General features: G+C 43.5%; 1 protein-coding gene across 1 annotated transcript in view; it reads right to left on the reverse strand.

Annotated features, from left to right (window-relative positions):
* The window catches only part of MTNR1A (melatonin receptor 1A), a 67,326-nt gene extending 49,405 nt beyond the window's left edge, over nt 1-17,921 (reverse strand). Inside the window, exon 1 of the mRNA XM_083460086.1 lies at nt 17,302-17,921. Coding sequence (XP_083316212.1) covers nt 17,302-17,485 — 184 coding nt within the window. The 5' untranslated portion in view covers nt 17,486-17,921. The remainder of the gene's footprint in view (nt 1-17,301) is intronic.
* Nucleotides 17,922-22,339: the final 4,418 nt, after the last annotated feature.

The following is a 22,339-nucleotide window of genomic DNA, read 5'->3' on the forward strand; positions in this document are numbered from 1 at the left end:
CCCACAAACTTCTGTTACCTCTCCTTAAAAGAATTATAATGTATTTGTGAAGCTCAGGATTAAATCTACCTGGAAATGGCTAGCTGACTTAAGGACTTGACTTCCTTATTCATCTGCAGTGGTTCAGAGCTAGCGAATAACTGAGCCTAGGGCCTGCCACTCCTGTGACAAGATGCCTCTTGGTTGGTTATTCAGTCAGGAAACAGGTTGAATACATGCTTGATCAGTCACAGCCAACTTTACCTGCAAAAATGCCCATAAAAATAAAAGGACCAATAAACTATTGAAATCTTGCCATTGGCAGTGATAATGAGGAATCAGCAACTCCAACTGATTTAAAAACTAGGAATATTCAGTCAGACAATTTCATCATTGCATCATTAAAACAGCCACACAGTGCTGAGGAAAATCCCCAAGCATGCGATCCTATGCTAACTGTACAAATAAATACCTGCTCATTTGTGACCTTATAACCCTTGATAGTTTCACCCTTGTCTTTTTAATATTCCAGTTACTTGAAACCGTGATGCCAATAAAGGTATTTGATTGATTGCATTGATTGATAGATACCTACTCATTTCACAGTTTTGTATCGTGACACTCTAACCCAGGTGTGAGGAAACTTTGTCCCTCCACAAACACAGACCATGGCCAGGGAAAATGGGAGTTCTGGTTCAGCAAGATCTGGGGCCTAAAAATTTCCCATACCTACTCTAATAGAGCTAACATTCGAATGAAGCTGACATGTCTTGCTAACAAAAAGGATGGTATTGATCAGCTAAACTGAACATCAGTGAACTAGAAAAAAAATATCTGTGCCAAGTCCTGAGGATGGCTGATTTATTTGGCAGTTATTCATTCTGAAATTAAAATAACTTCTAGGTCAGCAAGAAACAGGAGATTCCATACAATATACGTACCATTCCTATGCCTCTTCATAGCATACATTCTTCCATTCCTCAAGTGGAAGGAGTCTTCCCTCTGATAAAAGGCCTCATTCTCTTAGCATGACGACTCCTTCTATCAATGGAAGACTCTTTCCATTGAAGAAAACCTCTTCCATTAGAGGAAGAAAATCTTCAGATCCAACCCACAGGCTCCCTTTTATTATCTTATTCATAGAAACCTTTCTGTTATTTTTCAGTGTCTTGGTACATGGTTCCTTAATTAAGAGACTCAGCTGTGATTTGGGGAACCCTCGGTTCATATTTCAACTCTACGGTGAACCCACGAGGGGGCCTTAAGCTATTCTGCTTCTCATTTGTAATATAGTGAAAATTATACTGACACATTGGGCTGCTGTAAGGATTATGCCAATCTAATGAATGTTCAGCATGCTTCACATACTAAAGCACATAGTACAGGCTTATTATTATTATTATTATTATTATTATTATTATTATTATTATTATCATCATCATCATTATTATTACTATTATTTAGTAGCAGCAACAACAGCAACAGCAGAAAAAACATACAGACACTGATTTGCCATTTGTAAGAATTAGATGAATTTTGTGTTGCGTGTCGAGGTCCCCAGTCCACCCCAATAACTCACACATCACACAGAAATTTTTGTTTAAGATTTTTGGCATAATTTTGGCCACAACTTTATTAAAATACAAATTTGTGAGTGGTTGCGTAGGCATTGCTTGCGACTAGCTGCCCCCACCGTGGGGGACAGTCTGACATTCCGCACAATGCGAAAGTCAGAACGGGGGAATACACTTGGGGGTTACGCGGAGCAGGGAACCTGCCCTCACCCCAAATGCAACCAGGAGCTCATTGCTATGGCCTGAGCCCCCTTGACAGAGTGGACAAGCAATAGTTAGCTCCCAATTCCTTTAACGGAATCCCTTGCAGCAGCAGCATTAGAGGGGCAGGCACAGCCAATTCATGCCCCTCAACCAACCAAACCATAAACCAATGCCTAACCGCGAACCTTACAAGTTGTGACGATTTGCTACGCAGTAGGCAAAAACCAAATGGCCCCAGCCAATCAGCCAGATGGACAAAATTCCTACCAGGCCCCCGCTCCAAAGCAGACGACCCCATGACAGGCATAGCAAGGTCAAAGCGAACAACCCTATTCTAGGGAGGGAGGGACGGGCAATCCGATGCACGTGCGAAAAGAGGAAGCCCTAGCCTCGTGCCAGGAGTTTTACTATTTCTGGCTGTCAATCAATAAATGGCAACATTAACTTCTTCCCAACAACAAGGGAAGCCCCAATCGCATCAGTGGCCAACAATCAATTAGCCCGCCCCCAACTTTGGAGTGTCCTGGCGGCCCCCACCGCAACACGTGCTCTCCATGAAGGAGAACACGCTTTCCTAAATTCCATTGTACAGTAATAATGATAAACTCTGAAGCTTCAATCACACCCTTCATTTTTCATACAGCATAGGAGCAATTGGATTTATCCAAAAGTTTCGAACAGCTCATTAACTTATTAAATGCATCTCCTCATTCTAAGAGTGTATGAATAAATTAACTATAATACTGTACCTAAACAAATCAGAATTAAAGCATGGCTTATTATATAACCATGTACTCCAGACAGAATACAGTGGTACCTCTAGTTATGAACTTAATTCATTCTGCAGGTCCGTCCTTAACCTGAAACTGTTCTTAACTAGAGGTGTGCTTTTGCTAATGGGGCCTCTTGCTGCCGCTGTGCTGCTGGCACATGATTTCCACTCTCATCCTGGGGCAAAGTTCTCAACTCGAGGTAACTCTTCCAGGTTAGTGGAGTTTGTAACCTGAAGCGTTTGTAACCTAAGGCATTTGTAACTCGAGGTACCACTGTAGTTCTGAAAGTGCATAGATCAATCTATCTACTTCAAGCAAGCCTCAAAGGCAGATAGGAAAGACGGGAACACCTGCCTCAAATTCCCTATCCCCTTTATTGTACATTCCCACGCTGCTTCCTTTTCCAGTCATTGCAATATGATTGAGCACCTGTGTCACCGCCATGATCACCCCCTTTTGAGTTGGTTGGTTTGACTGCCATGTTGAACAATGCAGACCACAACTGTCCTTCATAAACTTTTGCATTCTCCAAGCCTTAAAGAATGTGGTAAACTTAGATTGCCCTTCTTTATTCCTTTATCTTCAACTTTTGACAGGACCGAGCATGGTCTTGGGATGAAAGTTTACGTATCCTTCGTTGCCACAGAAAACAACTGTGGCCACTCCTAGCAATTTGATTTTTTTGCAGTATTTTTTCCTGTTGGGTTTTGTATTTTACTTATTTGTCTTATATGTCTTATATGTGAATAGCCTATGGCCCAAGCATTAATAAACTACATCTACACATATTTTTTCCATAATGTGGAACTATATCCATGGATTTCCTTCATCACATACACACTCTTGTGCCGATGCCATCGGGACCACTGATAGCAACATGGGAAGTTCTCACACAATCTGTTTACCAAGGTAAAATACCTACACCACAAATACATTCTGTAAAATGGGCCACAGTGACTGTGGAGACAGGAGATGGAGACAGATGTACATTTTAGCACATAGCTACACCTGATGTGTGGTATCCCCCTTGTCCCTTGACAGAAGACAACAAAAGAACAAGCTGCCCCAAGCCCTTCATCACAGGCCCTTTGGCCAACATTTATGAGCTCATCATTAAGTGTCTTCTTGACTTAGAGATTTATCATAACAAACTGCACATGCAGAGCAATTACCTCACGAGAGACACACAATTCAAGAAACTATGAGCACAGCTAGAGCGGGAAAATCCATTTCCAAGTAACTTTGCTTCTAGTTAAACGAGGACGGGTCAAAGAGAAAGAGTCATGTCACAATGATTTCTACCTTTGAAAATATTGTCTTTAATGTCTGATGTTGCATCAGTGGCATCTGTAATACATTTTCATACATTTCAAGCACTTCAAACAAAATTTTATGCCCAGGATAAACTTTTGGTCTCAGAGTTGTTAAAAATGATTTCAAGCATTTGAAAACAAGTTAAGTGGATACTACTCTGGAATGGGAAAAACCACTGCCACCAACTGAGAGATAAGAGAGTTAAAGGAACTTTGCTAATCAAATTTTGAAACCCCTTATTGATTCTAATGTCATTCAGGGCCTGGAAATACACACAACATTTCTTTAATGAGAAGGTCGTATGAACTGCGACATTTTAAAAAAATAAAAGTTTACAATGGTGTGAGGGATACAAATATTTTGAACTGAAGGGTGAAGAATTCAAAAAGTGTGTTACTCAACTAGGTGAGCACCAGTAGCAGATGGTGGGATAGGGTGGCAGGGCCAGTGGCGTAGCGTGGGGGGTGCAGGGGGGGCCGGCTGCACCGGGCGCAACATCTGGGGGTTAGGGTTAGGGGGCGCAAATCCACGGGTTAGGGGGCGCAAATCCACGGGTTAGGGGGCACAAATCCACGGGTTAGGGGGCGCAAATTACTTGCCTTGCCTCGGGTGCTGACAACCCACGCTACGCCACTGGGCAGGGCTTACCTGACCTCCCGACAGCTGAATCACTGCTACATAGTGGGAGGGGTGAGGCAGCAAGGAGGTTGGTACAAGGCAAACGCACTGGTGGAGTCAAGCTGGCACTCCTGCCAATATGATTGCACTGCACTGATTTCCCTACCACCTTGTCATCTCCCTCTTGATAAACGGCAGTCACTCAGCTGCCAGAAGGTCAGGTAAGTGTTGCCACCCCACCATGTCACCCACTGGTGGTGAGCACTCTGTTTGAACTGTTGCTAGCAGAACAGAGGCAGCCACAAGCTACTCTGAGCAAGTTCCCACCTTGAATCTGTTCACGACCCAAATACAAAATAAAATGTGTTTCACCCTTGCCCCCTGAGTCGTTTAGTAGGTTGGGAAATAGTAAACAAAGAGATTGTTGTTCTTCTACAAGGCTTAAAGACCACTTACTAGCATATGGCACAGTTGGGCTACAAAAACAGAGACTGATAAAATGAATGAATGAATGAATGAATGAATAAAATAATTTATTACTTATACCCTTCCCATCTGGCTGGGTCTCCCCGGCCACTCTGGGCGGCTTCCAACAGAATATTAAAAACACGTGAAAAAATCAAACATTAAAAACTTCCCTAAACAACAAAACATGGAAAAGAAAAGCAGAAAGGGCCACCTGTGAGGGTAACATAAATGCAGATAAAAAGTAGGAAAGAGATCAAGGGCATGATTCACTGCAGGCTAATTGTGATTAACTCCTATTGAAAGCAAAGGAGTGAAACATCATTCCTACTAAGGTCTATTGATTGCAACAGACTCAAATGACAACTAGACTTTGTTGATTGTACTCACTTGTGCAAAGTGTAACTCTCAAAAGTTTTTTTTTAAAAAAGGTTAACATTAAAAATTATGTTAACATTGAAAAGTAAAAATGTTTACAAATGTTTACATTCATAGAGAGAAGCATCACAATATAGGCATTAAAATGTCCCCCCACAAATCCAAATACATATCTCACTTTATTGCCAAATGGCCTAGATGTGACTTACAATGAAGCTTAAACAAACCCTAACAAAAATACAAAGATAAAAACCATAGAATAGAAGGCAGCTAATAAAAATGATAGAATCAGCGCATGTAGATCCCAATTAAATGACAGCTGAGCAGCAGAAAGCTCATGAAAAGGGCACCCCATACTGTTTAAATGTATTTACAAAGATAGAATATAACAGGACTGATTTTGCCTGGTGCCTCAAAGACAGCATCAAAGGAAACACCTGCCCAGGGAGGAAGCTCTATAGCTAGTGCCACCAAGAAAAAGACCCCGTCTCTGGAAGCCACCCTGAATGTGGTTAAGGTGGCCATGTGTCCTACTTTACAGACAACGGTCCTTTATTTGAAGAGCTATCAAAGGACTATCTTCTACTGGCTCTTCAAACAGAGAAATGTTCTCTTTTTGGGACATAACCCTACTGCCTTCAGAGAGTCCTCTACCATCTAGTTTAAAGATGAAGAACCATAGAATACCAACTTTGAAACTGACCATCAATCCTCTGGGCAGCAGACTGAGCAGGCACATAGGTTATACAATTGCAGCCCATGATTGTGAAATTTATTGCATTCTGATGTATATTATAGTAATTATTTTAGCATATGCACATTTTATGCAATTCTGTCTTTTTTCATCCACTTTTGTGGAGATACATTTCTTCTGTTTCTGGTGATGCATCTACAGCTACTCTATAAGGCAGAGACACTCAGAGGGAGGCCTCTGCTGTACTTGGAGAATTAATATATCAGATAGCATGTGTTGAGCCCCCCAGTGATACATTCCTCAAAGCTGTTTTGCTAACATCCCCCTCCAGGAGACTTTGAAAGGTCTCCAGAAACTTTAAAGAGGAAGGTCTTCATTTCCATGTGGCTCAAGTGACCCAAAACACAAGGCTAACTATGTCTACTCAGAAGGAAGTCCCAATGAGTTCAATAGGGTTTGTTCCCAGCTAATTGAGGAAGAATGGTTGGCTCCCTTTGATGGCAACAATTTCATCTAACCTTCGGTTCAGAAAGAAAGAAACTGCTAGACGTATGGAAGTGCAGCCTAATTTCATGCACATCTTATGCTACATTTAACCGCATGTGCGTTGGGAGCTTTTTATAGAGTACAAGACTTTGAGTTTCAGAATTGAATAGCAGGCACACTTTATAAATTATATCTGCCTTTTTATGTATGCGCCTCCCTGCACGTTCCAGTCATCATCTGGGCCATGCTGAAAATCTGCCAATCTTGTCAAAGGGTACAGCATTTTCTGGTGTGGGATGCCATGCCAAGTAGTGCAACCGACCCACAAATATGGAGGTGTGAAGCAGGTACCTCAGGCAGCAGAAACGCAAGAGGTGGCATCCAACATTTCCACCACCAGTGGAGAAGCTATGCTTTGCTGCTGCTCTCCTGCCATCCCTAGGGGTGGAGAGAGGCTGGCAAAAAAGCTCTGCAGAATGTCTCCCCTCTTGCAGAGTCAGCAAGAGAGGAGGTGTTCCACCACCCAGCTTTGCCCACCCACCCACCCAGCAGTGATGCTTTCCAAGGGTTTTGCCTTGAGAGGAAGTCCTTGTGGTGCCTCATGCTGCCCCCATCAAGGGCATTTCATATCAGGTGCAAAAATGTCTCAGGCCACCCTTGTCAAGAAAGGTCCATCGGGCCTCATAATTCTAATGCTTCTGGTGGTTGTTGGAATTCCTCGACTCTTCAGTTTTGTCATTTTTGTGCTACTGAAGCTTGTCAAACAGGTTTGATAACTTATTAAATTTCAAAGCATATCCATGCGTTAGTGGGATTACAATTGTTCTGTTTTTATTACTATTTGTTAGCCACCTTGAGTCTTTCTTGGAAAAACATGTAGAATAGAAACTTGTAAAAATAAATAAAAAATTATTATTCTCGGTTTTGTCTACCCGCAGACAAAATTCAACCTCTCAGAGCGTCAACCCACCCCCTTGGAAACATACATAATGTTCTTACCATTTATGCTACTGGGTGTTAGGCAAGTTTGAAACACAAATGCTCATTGCCATCCACTGTTCATTTGCTTCTCTTCAGATCCTGAGTCCGTGTGTTGGGAGTTGGTGCTCTACAAGTAAAATGGTGTTTCTGATGATCCAGGTGTTTCTTGAATCCTCCATTTTTGTTGAGGATCTCCAGAAGCAGTTCAAAAGGCACCTGTAATGACAAGGATGTACTTACTCCAAAATGCAAGTCAACAATAGCAAAAAATAATAAATAAATCTGTTTCTTATGAAAAATAAGACATATTATATATAAGACTAGAAACAGAATTCAGTTTGTACTCATAGACCATCAAGAACAATGTGATTGAAAGTGGCAGCTTGTGGTTTTTCCTTTCAATAGCATTTCAACTCTGCACCTGGCATTGGTCTTTCAACAAATACCTATGCAGAGGAATTAGGCTGATATTCAAAATATCACACATATTTTAGAAAGAGAAAGAGAAAGAGAAAGAGAAACCCAGGTCCAATTCTACAAGCCCAGAAAATCAAGAGGCTTGTCTTCAATTTTAAGATCAGGATATTAATGTAGACTTGCATATACTTAGAATCATAGAGCTGGAAGGAACCACAGGGGCCCCTGCAATGCAGAAATCTCTTGTCCAATGTGGCGCTCAAACCCATGACTCTGAAACTAAGGATCTCATTCTCTATCGCTTGAGCTATCCATCATGGGCTTCTTATTACATCTTTAAACAGTTCATTAGAATAAACTGAAAGCCAAGCTCCACAATCAACAGAATCACATAGTGCAGCTCTTAAGACTATCCTTCTGTTGGAGATGGAAGATTGAAGACTCAAATGCCCTCCCATGTTAACGAAAAAGGAGATAAAAGCATATTTGATAGGAGAACATTCAATTATGCAATCTCCTTCCTGAAAAATGTCCCATCCAGCAAAGTTGTCTTGCAGGGATGAAGAATATGTGGTCCTCCCAGGGTTGGACTCCCAACTTGCATCAGCCCCAACCAGCATGGCCAATGGTCATTGAAGGTGAGAGCTTCAATATATTTGGAAGTTCCCAGAGTCCCCAGCCCTGCTGTATTACATGATCCTGCTGATCTTATAGTTTGGGTACACTTTGCCTGATTCTGTTGTAAACAAAGGCCCAAAGGTAAGCCATGCAAACTGAGGGTAGGCCTTGAGAATTTCTTCCACTTTTCAGCATGAATTTCTCCCATTCCTCTGTCAGCCTTAACTACGTTTAGCACTGCATCTAATGCTGCCCTTAGAAATCACAGCCAGGAAATCATAGCCAATCCTCAAAAGAAGAAGGAAGGAACCCTGGTTTGAATTACCCATGGTTAGTAATGGTGCAGATACAATGCTAAACCATGGTTAAGGTGGTTGAGGGAAGTGAAGATGGGGGGGGGGGGACTTGCACAGAGAGGTTAATCAGTCATATACTTACAAGGGAACCTTAAAGTGATGCCCATTCAAAAGAACATGGAGTCATAGGCTACAAAGTTGGGCCAATTGACATTCCAAATGACAATAGTTAAGGAGAAGGTTTAAAGCAATCAGCGTTGTGTAACTGGGCTGCTGTGTCTCAATCAAAATGTGCAAGGGAACAGGGAGCTGAGAGTGAGACAAACCTATTTTGGGTTGCTTTGTGCTTTATATCAAGAGTGTGCAAAAAGAATGAGCTCGGTCCCTCCAAACTAAAAAAAAAACCAACCCAACAACCCAACATTAAATTGACATATTTCAAATAAATATATTTTTTTTCTGATTGAGCCTGGAATAAACCTTTTTGCTGTATGTCAAAGCTTTTCTGTGAATGGGTTTAAAGCATGCGTTCTCATTATGGAAGGATTCTAGTGTGACAAAAATTAATCTGGATATTATACAAAAAGAGGGATTTCCCCAATCTTGTGTGTACTGTGGATGAGTGTTTGTTTTTGTATTTAGCAACAGCAGATTACAGCAGCCCAGTGCCACCCCCAGCCTGTGCCAAATGGGAGCAACAGGGAAAAGACACAAGATATTGCAAAAGGAGGCATTATGACTAAAAGCAGCAAGTCCATTCACTGTAATAAAATGCCAAATGACTGGCCCCTGTTCACTGAAACAAGGGTATTTTGCGTGTGTAAGGTGTGCAGGTCTAGTCACTAATAGTTCAAATATTTTTAAAAATAGTAATAATAATTGAATAATCATTCTATAGAATGTGGTGTACATTTGCTCTATTCCTTTGTTCTTGAGGTTTTGCTTACTTTGCATGAATAACAATGAAGGCATAAGGATATTAATATTCAGAGGAGAATATGAACAGTGTTTAAGCATATCTGACATCATTCCTGTTTTCTGGAACCTGCAGTCCTATACAGGCTTACCTGGGAGCAAAAGTCACAGAACGCAGTGAGACTTACTTCCAAGTAGGCCTGCATAGGAGTGTACTGACAGACATCTAACATGCAGGTACATGGGATAATACTCCTTAATGGGCGTATAACACATGACCCGCCAGGGTGAACACATCTTCACAGGCCATACTAGAGCCCACTTTCCCTCCACAGCCTGAAAGTGAGACTCCTCCCTCAATTCTGCAATTCCAGGATGTTGGCAAAGACTTCTTAGCCCTCCACTGAGATAGCTGAGTCAGCAGATCATGAGACACTTAATCTCCGGGTTGTGGGTTTGACCCCCATGTTGGGCTAAATATACCTGCATTGCTGGGGTTATGGACTTAGATCAGGCTTCCTCAAACTCGGCCGTCCAGATGTTTTGAGACTACAATTCCCATCATCCCTGACCACTGGCCCTGCTAGCTAGGGATCTTGGGAGTTGTAGGCCAAAAACATCTGGAGGGCCGAGTTTGAGGAAGCCTGACTTAGATGATCCTTGTGGTCCTCTCCAACCCTACAATTCTATGATTCAGGCCACCACACATTGTTAGGCCAGCTGTTAAGGTTGATGTGCCACAAGCTGTGCACACTTGCCCTAGCTCTTTTTCATTTGCTCTTTTCTTTTTCTCAACTCCAGGAATCTGATTTTAACCTATCAGCCTGATATCTGCATAGTAGTGAATCTCCATAATAGAGTGAATGCCAAATCAAAAGAAGCAAGGATGAAGCTAGCATGTGCTGAATTGTGGTTTCTTCCCTCCGACTGGCAGACAATCTGAAAGTCATTCCCATTGTCCCCTTTTCTGGCAGGGAAGAAAGGAGGGACTATCACACGCACAGGATTACTTCTCTGCTAGTTAGAAACATTGGAAGTTGCCTTATATCACTGGTCCATCTCACTCATTATTGCCTGCACCACTGGTCTTCAGCCACCATAGAAATGTATGGTAAAAATGGAGAATTTGGGTCCCCAAATGCATATTTGAGTTAAAGGTGGGTCCCAGGTCAGAAAGCCTTAAAGATACCGGATCTACACTGACTTGCAGTACTCTCCAAGGTTTCAGGCAGGGCATATTTCCCCCATAATAGAGTTGCTAGGGATTGAACAAGAGACATTCTGCAAGCAAAGCAGAGTCTCTACTGAGCTACACAGACCACCCTATTGTTCTTTAACCACTCCCGTGACCTGGATCTGCCCAAGCAAACAGTTCCCAGATGCATTCTGGGAAGAAGCAGCCATGTCTGGGTGTTAAGTCTGTCCTTACCACAGAAAGATTACACAAAGGTTTGTAGACTTCTCAGGGCTTAGTTGCACACAAGGCAATATCCTACATTAAAATTGTTTCTGTGTAGCAACACACACACACACTGTGGCAAATGCACAAGTCTATTTCACCATGTTTGGTAGTACATCCCTGCTTAGAGAAACAGGCAAATATTCAGTTGACTAAATATATGTCATTTATACATAGCTTTTCTATATTAAAGTATTTCATGCGTGAAGTGAAACAGACCTGTGCTTTGCATGTGGTGTAGTTTTTCTGTGATGTTGACAGAAGTCCAAGACCCACTCAGCGGGGGAGTTGGGGGGGTGTTGGAATGCAGCAGCTTAGCTTACTGTATTTCTAAATAAATTCTAAATCAATACACTATGATCTAAACAAGGGGAGGGTCACAAGACCACAAGGTTCGTAGTCTAAAGTTACCTGACTTGCGCCACTAATTTCCCTGATTACCATGAGCTACTGTGTGAGCTCACAAGCCACAGGGAAGGAAAAGCTCATGGAGCTGCCGAAAGGCCAGTATGGTAGTCCAACACTTGCAGGTCACTCTGATCTGAAGATGGTGGCCCATGTAGGACATAAGTACATTCTGCAGTGCAACCAATCCCTTTCATGGGCAGTAAGGCTGTATAATAAAAAGACTGGGCATCAACTAACTGTGAGAACTTCACACAGTACATGTGTCAGGATACACCCAGAACTCTATACATGGAACTCCAAGAGTGGAATCTCTCTCTCGCTCACACACACAAACACACACACACTTGAAAATATATATTTTTCACTTTCTTATTACTGATTATAATTTCACATGGCTGGCCAGGCCTCAGATTGTTTCATGAGATAGTTCATACCCCAAACAAGGGTTGGCTAACTGCAAGTTCTTTCTCTGGTGTTGGGCTTAGGATAGGTAGAGAAAGAATGGGAAGACACTTTCAAGAACACTAACATGGTTGAAAGTTTTTCCCATCCCTCCTTTCCTTCAACTAGCATTGCCCAAATGATTAACAGTAATTGTGAAACAAAAATTAGCCATTGAATTCAAAAGAAATGTTCCATTCTGGCATAACAGGAAAGTGTTGTGTTCTTTGGGGTTATGTCATTTTGCAAATATGCCCGATAAAGAGAAGCTAACCACAGATACCCATGGATCAATAATGGTAAATCAATTGAAGACCTCTAGGCTCAGTTTTGTTCACACATCAAAATCCTTATGCCTTCTATGTATCCTCTGCAAGTTTTAGAAAGGTTACAATCCAGCAGACATGGAGGGGGGGGGGGGGAATGAGTTCTTCAACCTGGTAAATCAGATCAAATTGGAAGCCCATGTACCCACAAAACCCTTCCTATCCCATACATGTAAACGGAGGCAGCAGATCTTGTGTGTGTGCGCGCGCACATGCGCACACGCAAATCTGTTTGTCCCCATTTGAAATGAAGGGGGCAACCCATACATGCAAGACCTCACTGAACACATCAATAACAGGGTTCTAGTGTAAGCAACTACAGCGTGGAGAGCACTTGCAAGCAAAAGGGACTGGACTTTTCTCCTGGGTTCTGTTAAATCCAAAAAAAGATCAGATGAAACTTATTGACAGTCAAGTACATTAAATAAAAGAGGATCCTACCAGTAGCATCATCAGCTCCTTTGTCTAGAAGAGCATCTACTGAAGCCATGCCTGTGACTATGAAGGAGCTCTTTGTATCAAGAGGCGCCTCGCTTGCTGGGACATAGCTTCTTAGGAATACTGACTCCTCTGTTTTGAGCACATTTTGGCTCTTACTAATGTTCTGACTGCCGGGCAGGAGAGACCAATTCTTGTCAAGGTGTTTTTACGGCCTTTCTACTGTGCATAGTCCTGTCTGTCTCTCTGTTTTATTAATCCAAAGTCAATAAAAGAAGTCCAGATATCCACTGTGATGTTTTCTTCAACCATTTTGCAATGAGATAGAAACAACAGAGACACAAAAGGATCCCCCACTGACCACTACCATCTCCAAGTTGTCTTAATTTGTGTTTCCTTGGCAGAGGAGCAAAAGCAATCTTCATTGAGTTACATTTTCTTCAAGAGGCATCTTCTGTTCCTCCCTCACCTGATCCATGTGGGCCAGTCCAGCCAATGTCCAGTTTTTCACAACAGTAATGTCAGGTTAATATACAAAGTTCCATTTTGATTCTGCAAATAGTTGCATTTTCCTTGTTGTTAGCAAATAAAAATAAAAGGATAGATGTATGTTGTATATAATAAAATTATGATTATTCAAAGCATTAAGTAGCACCAACAGAACCAAATGAAAATCCTTGCTCATACACCCACAAAATGATAATATACTTTTCAGCTGGTGTGCAATTTCACTAACATTGGTAATCCTAACTTGCTTTCCTGTTAATAGTGTGTATTATCTTTTAATAGTGTGTAAAGTTGCACAGATATGCACATGTGTGACTGAAGACTTCAAAATCACAGAGTTTATAACAGTTACAGCCTAATACTATATTTCAGAATGTGACAGCAAATCTCCCACATTATAAGAATAGCTTATTTATTTAACAAAATGTATATACCACTTGATTGTAACAAAAATTCTAAGCCATTTGGTGGATATTTGCTTTTAAATACTTCCCTCTTTTCAATAATCTACAAACCAAAAGTGTCTTAATAAAAGGGAACATCTTTATTCTTTCAGAAAGCTTAATTAATTGAAAGCCTTTTAAATGTCATTTTACTGGAACTTACATAAAAAGTTAAAATTGCTATATTAGAGCAGAGGAAGACAGACCTGTTCTACTTATTAAGTTAATTATGGTTGTCACTTTCCCAAGACCTACTAAACTGTGGTTGAAGATCCCAAGAATTTTGTATCTCACAGTTGTGTACTATTACATTTTGCAATATTGCAATATTTGCAATATTGCAAAAGAAAAGAAAAAAGAAACACGATGCTATCGAGCAAGTAGACATGCATGTGATTGTCATTGGTGAGAGCAACATGTCTCTTAAAATGGGGGAGCTGTTCCTTGAACAGTGGTAGCTTTTTCTAGGAAAGCCTGAAGTCCAATTGACCATCTCCCAGCCATGACACCCCACTCCTGACCCCACAGGTTCCAGCATTTAATTAGAACAAATATATATGGGTATTTTCACACAAGACACTCAAGAGCACTCAAGTTTCCCTTGTAATCTCTGTGTCACACCAGGATGCTAGTTCACACATTAGGCAGAGTGGCCTTGCCCACTGGGTCAAAGGCAAAAGATTGATACGATCTGCTGGCTAAAAGCGGTTAACAGAGCAGCAGTCAATCACATTTCCCAGACAGGAGTTTCCCAAAGAGTACACATTCCTGTGTTAGATGTAGATATAAATCATCTTAATTTGAAAAGCATAATGTGTGAAGTGGTCCTGACTTGAAAATGAGGGAGAGAATACTATTGTACATTCTAGCCCTTGCAACTTTTGCAATTGCATTACAGGAAGCAGCAGGAATTAACCTCTTGGGTCAAACCACCCTGTGTCCAGATGAGCTCTCTATAAGTTGAGGCAAACTTCCTTGCCACAACATAATCAAGACTATTTCAGTTCAAGGAAAGAACACCCAAGGAACCGTGATACTTAAATAGCATTCTATAAACTGAGCCATGCCATTGGGCCATCTAGCCCACTATGATCTTCTATTGAATCACAATCAGGGGAGCTCATCCATCAGATAATTTGACTAGCTCCACCACTCATTTATGGCCCTCCCACTTAGGAGAAGCTTGATTTGGTGAGTTTAGAGAAAAACTCAACAAGACATTAGAAGCAGCAAATGATTGAACCCTGTGCACCATTTGTGTATGTGCCCATCGATTTCATACAAGAGTATTTCATATGTCACCTGCCTTAGAATAAAAGAACATTCATATAGGAAGTAATGTGCAAGATATACCTAAATTGCCATGCATAATGATCCCATAGGTTTAATGTTTCCCACATTCACATACGGTTTGCATGCCCTGAGAAGCTGCAGCCAACCATGGTTTCTCGATATGCATATACGCACTTAGTGTGGAATGCACAGACTGCATTGTCCCACATAAGAATCCATATATGGTCCACGTGTTATTTGCAACATGGAAGTGTTTTCCATGTAGAAAATAATGTAATGTATGCAGCAACCCCAATGAAATCTAAAATTAATGTTCAAACGCTGAGAAAGGCAAACACTTTTGTTGTTGTTTCTTATTTCATATATGTAATACAACACAATGTTTATAATCCCTCATGTACATCAACTTCCAAGTGCAGAAATCCTCTAACTTTAATGAACAGCTCCAGCAGATCTCAAAGGGACAACACTTTTAATGCTATGGGTTACTATATCCAGACTTAGTTATGATTAGAATAGACTCACAGAAATCTAAGCATGATTGTGTCTCAATCCAACTTTATATATTCTCCTTTATTCAACCAACAAAATTCTGGCTATATCATAATTAAAAGAACATATATGTGCAGGGGGGGGATTATAAATAAAACCCTTTATTATTTTCACGGCAAAAAGTGCCCACAAACTCATTCAGTAACCATTTAAGTTAGAATTATTCTAGAAGACCAGAGAGTCCTGAAAATCGCCCTATGGCCATCACAAAAACTTCAGGCAAATAGGAGAGCTTTGCAAAGTTGTCCTCAGGATCTAATTATCTTTTCTTACCAGATTTCAAAAACAGCACAAGCACTCCCAAAGGAAGGTCTCCGGGTACTACCGTCCAACAAAATCCTGCCATTCCATTAAAGACTACAAACCAGTGCTTTGCAATATTGGAAAGGTGGGTGGAGAAATGTGGAAGCAAATTTTCTGCTCGGTCTGCTGACGCAAATCCTTGCACGTGTTTCGCCTCTCTGTGGGTTGTTTCCCCCCCTCCCTCAATGAAAGTTTAAAAGCGGGCTTGAGTGCATAGATTTAGTATATGTGCACACCAGCTGGTCTGACATGATAAAGCAGAATGACTCTGAAGGAGAATTTCCCTGTCTGTCTAACCAATAATCCATAAACTAAGACAGATTTGTTCAAGAGACCATCACTGATCTTCTCCTGCCCCCCCCCCCCCGCCTAAAATCTGTGTAGCTATCAGATGGTTTCAGTCGTTAAACGGAGTAAATAACAAGTGGATAGAGGGCAAAATGAGCTTATCACCACTGAGTTTACCTCAGCACCAGCTTTACGTTCCTCGAGTTTGCAGAGTTATCTCACAACCATCACACCTTCATTCTGCACAAATACTTTCAATACAGATCTATTTAGAAGCATCTACCAAAGAAAAACAATAACGTAGACTCCATCACTAAGGACAACATAAGTATTCCCCCCCACCCCATATCGGGCATCGTTGGGGGAAAAACAATTCTTGTCTTGCCCTATGCTAGATCATATATTGAGCCGGGACTTTAAATAGCAGCTGGGGTTGTGGTGTGTTATTTTTTGTGTGGCTGTCACTAAAAATACACGCTGCCTCTTGATCACTGATCTGAGGTGAAACCATCACATGCACCGCTTTCGGCATCTGTCACAAGCGGGAATTGTTGCCTTGCAATGAACCGGGGAGCAGCGGGGGTCACTCTTTAAGGGATGCAAAGCCGCGTCAAAGTTCTAAGGCGCATCGCCGAGGAAAGGAGGAGCCGGGAGGATGGGCAAAAGAGGTAAGGCAATCTCGTTTCCCCCCCACAACATTCGCGCGCCCATTCTGATATAATCTCCCGGCAAGGATAGCTTCGTGCTCTCGCTCGCTCACTGCCTTTGCCCGACAGCGCTGCTTTCCCAGAATGCCCCTCGCCGCCTGCCCCGCACTATTCGATTGAGCCTGGCAAGCAAAGCGCACGCACGGCTCCTCCTGGCGCGCCGGAGAAACTCGCCGTTCCAATCACAGCAAACGAAGGAAGGGGGGGGGGGTCGTGCATCAACGCGCCCCCCCAAAGCATACGCCAAGAAAGGAGGGCTTTGCCATTCTTGCCCGCTTTGCCCCCTCCCCTTTCCGCTCCAGCACAGCCCCCTCCCCAACTGCTGCTCGTAGGCACGTCCGAGGCGATTCTCATGGTCTTCCTTCCCTCTTTTTTCCTGGCTTCTGTCCTCCTGGCCACCCCGCCTTCGCCTCCCGATTCTCACCCGCGTTCCTCAGCTTCTTGTTCCTGTACACGGACAGGATCACCAGCAAGTTGCCCAGGATATCTACCACGATGGTGAAGATGAGGATGGCGGCCAAGGTGGAAGCCACCCAGGGGGGCCTGTCCAAGGTGAGCCCGTCCCGCGGCGGGGAAGAGCCGTTCAGCGCGCTCCCATTGCCTCGCATGCTGCCCGGAGGGAGCCGCGCACGTCCCGGGGGCTGCGAAGTTTGGGGAGGGAAGGTGTGATGTGGGGCAGGACGGGGCGCCCGCCGCCAGCTGGCAGGGAGCGTCACCTTGGCTGTGCCCTAGCCGGCATGAGAGAGGGGCTGCCTGGAGGGGAGGCAGCAGGATGCTAAAGCGCCTCCTTCCCCCCCTCGGGCTCCGCCGCGATGCCAAGCGGCCAGCCCGCCGCTGCTGCCGTCGATCCTCTCCTCTCCCGAGCTCCTGCCATCGCCTCTTTGCCCGGACTGGGAAGTTTCGCCCAAGTGTGCATGTGCCACGGCGAGTTACTTTTATAGCATCCCCCGCTTCCTCCTCCTCCTCCACCTCCTCCTCCTCCTTTACTCTCCGCGCGGATCGCCCGCCCCGTCGCCGCTGCTGCAGCTGCAGCCGCCATCCACATAGCCAGCCCCCCTCCCCAAACAGCGGCAGCCCCCCCCCCCTCCGCGCCGCCACCACTGTTGCCTCCAGGTGACATCTAGCGTTGGCGCCTGGCCTCCCCCTCCCCGGACACGTGCGCTACGAGGGGATTCCAGCTGCCGCCGAAGCGGGCGACGTAGCCACAGCTCCTCCAGCAGGCGCTCGCCGGAACTGGCGCCTCCATTCATGGTAGAGTTGTAAAGCTGGAACGTTGGGGAGGAGGGAGGGTGAGCGCGCGCGCGCCTCCAGCACAGCCCCATTCATTCTTTCCCCGCTTTCCCCATTCATTCATGCATTCGCGCGTCCGCTCATTCATTCTTTCGCCCATTCAGAAAGCCAGCCAGGTTCATTCACGGATTTGGAGGCTGCAGGTCGCTGAGGGACCGTTGCCACCTGAAGATGCGACGGTGCTTTATAGCCTTTTTAACGAGTTTTTGTGCACGGGACTGGGAGGGGTGGCGTCGAGAAGACGAAGGAAGGAAGAAGTTTGCCTGGCTGCTTTTTTTGCATTTTTGCTTTTTTAAAAATAATAATACTTTGGATAAATATCACTTTAATTAAACACTTTCCGGATGGGTTCTCGACGGCTGGAAGCTTTACAGAAGGAAGCACGGGCTGCTTGGAAGCGAGGAGAGCGGCAGTCAGTTCTGATCAGGCTGTGCTATTAAAAGCTCCTCGTACAGTTATTTGCTCAGCATGGGGGGTGGGAGGGAGGTACCTCGGGACCCGAATCCCCCAGAGCAGCACGTGCATTCGCCTCACAGAGGAGGGGAGGGAGGAGAGGAGGAAAGCAGCAGGGGGAGGACAAGAAAAGACTGCCTCGTTCTACATCTCCCCCTCCCCTTCGGACTCGGAAATATATGGGAAAGGCGGACTTTTTCTCTCTCCTCCTTTTGGAAAGCAACCTCATCTACTTCCCAAAATCGGAGACAATATTGGGAGCATTTCCTCTTGAATATCAGTTCCCCCCTGATTTCCGAAGGCAAATGGGATTTCATTGCTGAAACTTAGAAAAGAGGCTACCCCTCCCGCTTTCTGGCCACCACCCAGAATAGCAACGGGACAGAGCGGGTGGGGGGGGTGTAATGTAAAACAGGGGTTCTTACATAGTAGAAAAGATGGGCGCACTTCGTGTATTGCTAAGTGGGAATTATAAAAAAGACTGGTTGGCATTAAAACGTCGTGGAAATACGGTTTTTCCCAACTCAAGGAGAATGCCAGCTGTGTTTGCCAGAGGTGTGTGTTGTTAAATACTGCAGTAATTCATATTCTCCCCCTCCTCACGTTATTCATACAGCCCTAACAACTGACAGCCAATAAGCAAGGAGTCAATTCTCTTTTCTCTCCTGTTTCAAGTCTATTTGAGAAAACGTAGAGGAAAGTCTTAACAGAGCACGGCACACAGTGTTTAACAGAGCACTGTTTTAAATAGCAACATTTTAGCCAATTAAGGACACCGTTGCCATTTATTAAATGGCATAAAATCTTCTGGGCTGAACAATGTGATCCTTACCATTTTGTTATTACAATGGCATTTTGAAACCTATTATGAACAGTAAAGAAAGAATAAAGAAGGGGAATCAGATAATTATGAACCAGAGAGCTGCTTAACAAGCTGAATAACAATAAAAAAAATTGTTGGGAGTGATTGGCATTAAAATAAGCAGGATCTAAGAAGATGCAGTAGCATTCTATTTGCCATAGTGTTGGCACACCACTCATTCAAAAAAGAAGAAGAAGAAGCTATGCTAAAAATAGCAGCCAGTGCTCTAACATGTGCCCTATGCTAGAAGGAAAGTTTTCTATTATTTGTATTCATCACATAGTCATAGGAATGCATGATGAGAAGGAAACTGAAGGGCTTCTAAGTATATCACTGCACTGAGACGGAATTACCCATCCTCAGACAGTCTAGCGCTGGGAGAAAACAAAGCTATTTTAAACCAGCCTTTGAAAAATTAAAACAGAGAAAGAACCTAGCAGCTTTCCTAAGTGCCACATTGATTCAGGCTTGATTTCAAATCCCTATTCTTCTGGATTGATTGATCTAAGTGGTTTCACCAGAAAGCTTCCTCAAAACTGTGATATTCTCGAGAATCACAGCTTTCTGTTTTTTTTTAAAAGAAAGTATCTAGTCCTTATGAAGGCAAAAGCGCAAGCATGTATCTCTCATCTAAGCATTTCTCCAGCAGAACCTCAGGAAGAGCATGAAGAGTCACACTACAGCTGCTTTAAAGGATGCTTCAAATAGGAATAAGATGGTTAGAGTGTGGTTAACACCAAGGCTGAAGGTTCAACCCCCTTATGGGACAACTGCATATTCCTGCATTGCAGGGGACTGGACTAGATGACCCTTAAGGTCCTTTCCAAATCTATGATTCTCTGAGCAAAACAATATACAGTGGTATCTCAGGTTACAGACACTACAGGTTACAGATGCTTCAGGTTACAGACTCCACTAACCCAGAAATAGTACCTCGGGTTAAGAACTTTGCTTCAGGATGAGATCAGAAATCGTGTGGTGGCAGCGGGAGGACCCATTAGCTAAAGTGGTACCTCAGGTTAAGAACAGTTTCAGGTTAAGAACGGACCTCCAGATCGAATTAAGTTCTTAACCCGAGGTACCGCTGTAGATGGTTTTGGTCAGTCTGAAAGATGTCACAGGGGATTTTGAGTTTCACAGAACTCTTTCTCAGGCTGGATATTCCAGAAAAGTAACCTAATGAACTGGCTGCTGGGTAACAGGGACAAGGAAAGGGAAATTATAAGGGTCATTAAAAAGGATGGCATTCTTTATGGCAGGAATGGGGGGGGGGGCTTTTTCAGCCCAAAGATCTCATTCACCCACCACTACTTTCTTTGTGAGTGTCTCCCATGCACCCAACTGTGGCTTCCTGTCTGATGGAAACATAACAAAATAGACATATGTCAGCCACAACCCTTGACAATCTCTGTGCTGCTTGTCAGCCATTTCCTACCAGGAGGTGTTCACCCTTGAAAATTTCTCTCTCTTTGAATTATTCCTCTCCAGGTGCCAATTTTCACCCTCTGCGGGAACCCACCAAGAACTTGTGATAACTCTCAACCAAGAATCACTATGCACACAAATATGGAACAAAGAAGACATGAAATTAAACTAAGATAGCTGATGTGAACATCTGGAGCCACATGCCTTGTAGATCAAACCCTGCCACCCGCAAGGGAAAGGATTTTCAATAGAAATGCTGGGGAAAGATCCTACCTGGGACCTTGGAAAGTTGAGGCCAGTTAGAATGGAGTCTAATTTAGGGGTGGGTCAATAGTCCCATTTATCATAAGGCAGCTTCAGTCATTCATATCTTCAAGCTACCCATGCTGTGTACTGCAGAGGAAGATGAAAAGCTTGCACAGTTTCTTAAGAAAAATGTTCTTACTTTCCACGCATTTGCAGCCAAGACCCATTAATAAAATGTACAGTGTTGAAGGAGGCGGGGCTGTGCTAGGCATTTTAGCACAGCTTCTGCAAAGATTTAGAGCAGTGCTCCTACCATTTGTTTGTATTGTGTTTGAGAGCCAGTGTGGTGAAGTGGTTAAGAGCAGTTAAGAGTGGTTAAGAGTAGTTAAGAGCAGTAGATTCGTAATCTGGTGAACCGGGTTCGCCTCTCCGTTCCTCCACATGCAGCTGCTGGGTGACCTTGGGCCAGTCACACTTCTTTGAAGTCTCAGCCCCACTCACCTCACAGAGTGTTTGTTGTGGGGGAGGAAGGGAAAGGAGATTGTTAGCCGCTTTGAGACTCCTTCGGGTAGTGACAAAGTGGGATATCAAATCCAAACTCTTCTTCTTCTTCTTCTTCTTTGCTCTTTGCAGTTCACCGCATGGTCTTTCTTCACAGCCAGGGTGGTATCCTGCAGGCCAAATCCAGCCTGACAAACTGCTAGTTGTGGCCTGCCAACACCCACAGCTCTATCTCCTATCTGATTTAGTGATAAAGCGCTCTGTTCCATAGAGTGTGATCTCTAAAGGGATCTCTAAAGGGATCAGGTAAAACACACACAAGTCTTCTTTTTTTAAAGAGGATCTGCTCTCAACACACCACAGCACTGAGATGGAGATAAAAGGCAGCATCTTCTCTCACCTTCCCTCCAATGAATGAATGGGCGTTGTTGTTTAAAAGAACAGGCAGAGGGCTTATCTCTGGTCTCAGCACTGTGGTGCTTAGCAGTGAGAATGGACATGAGAGATCTTTCTGACTACTCTTCAGACATCCTTTCTAAAGAGCAGCTAAATGGGTCTTTTATGTCCTGATGGGAGTTATCTCAGCGCTGTGGTACTCAGTGCTGAGATAAAAGATCCCTCTGGCTGCTGTCTGAAAGACAGCTAGAAGGATATTTTATCTCTGATCTTAGCACTAAGCATCACA

Source organism: Podarcis liolepis (assembly GCF_965112155.1).
Source record: "Podarcis liolepis genome assembly, chromosome: 9".
NCBI lineage: Eukaryota > Metazoa > Chordata > Lepidosauria > Squamata > Lacertidae > Podarcis > Podarcis liolepis.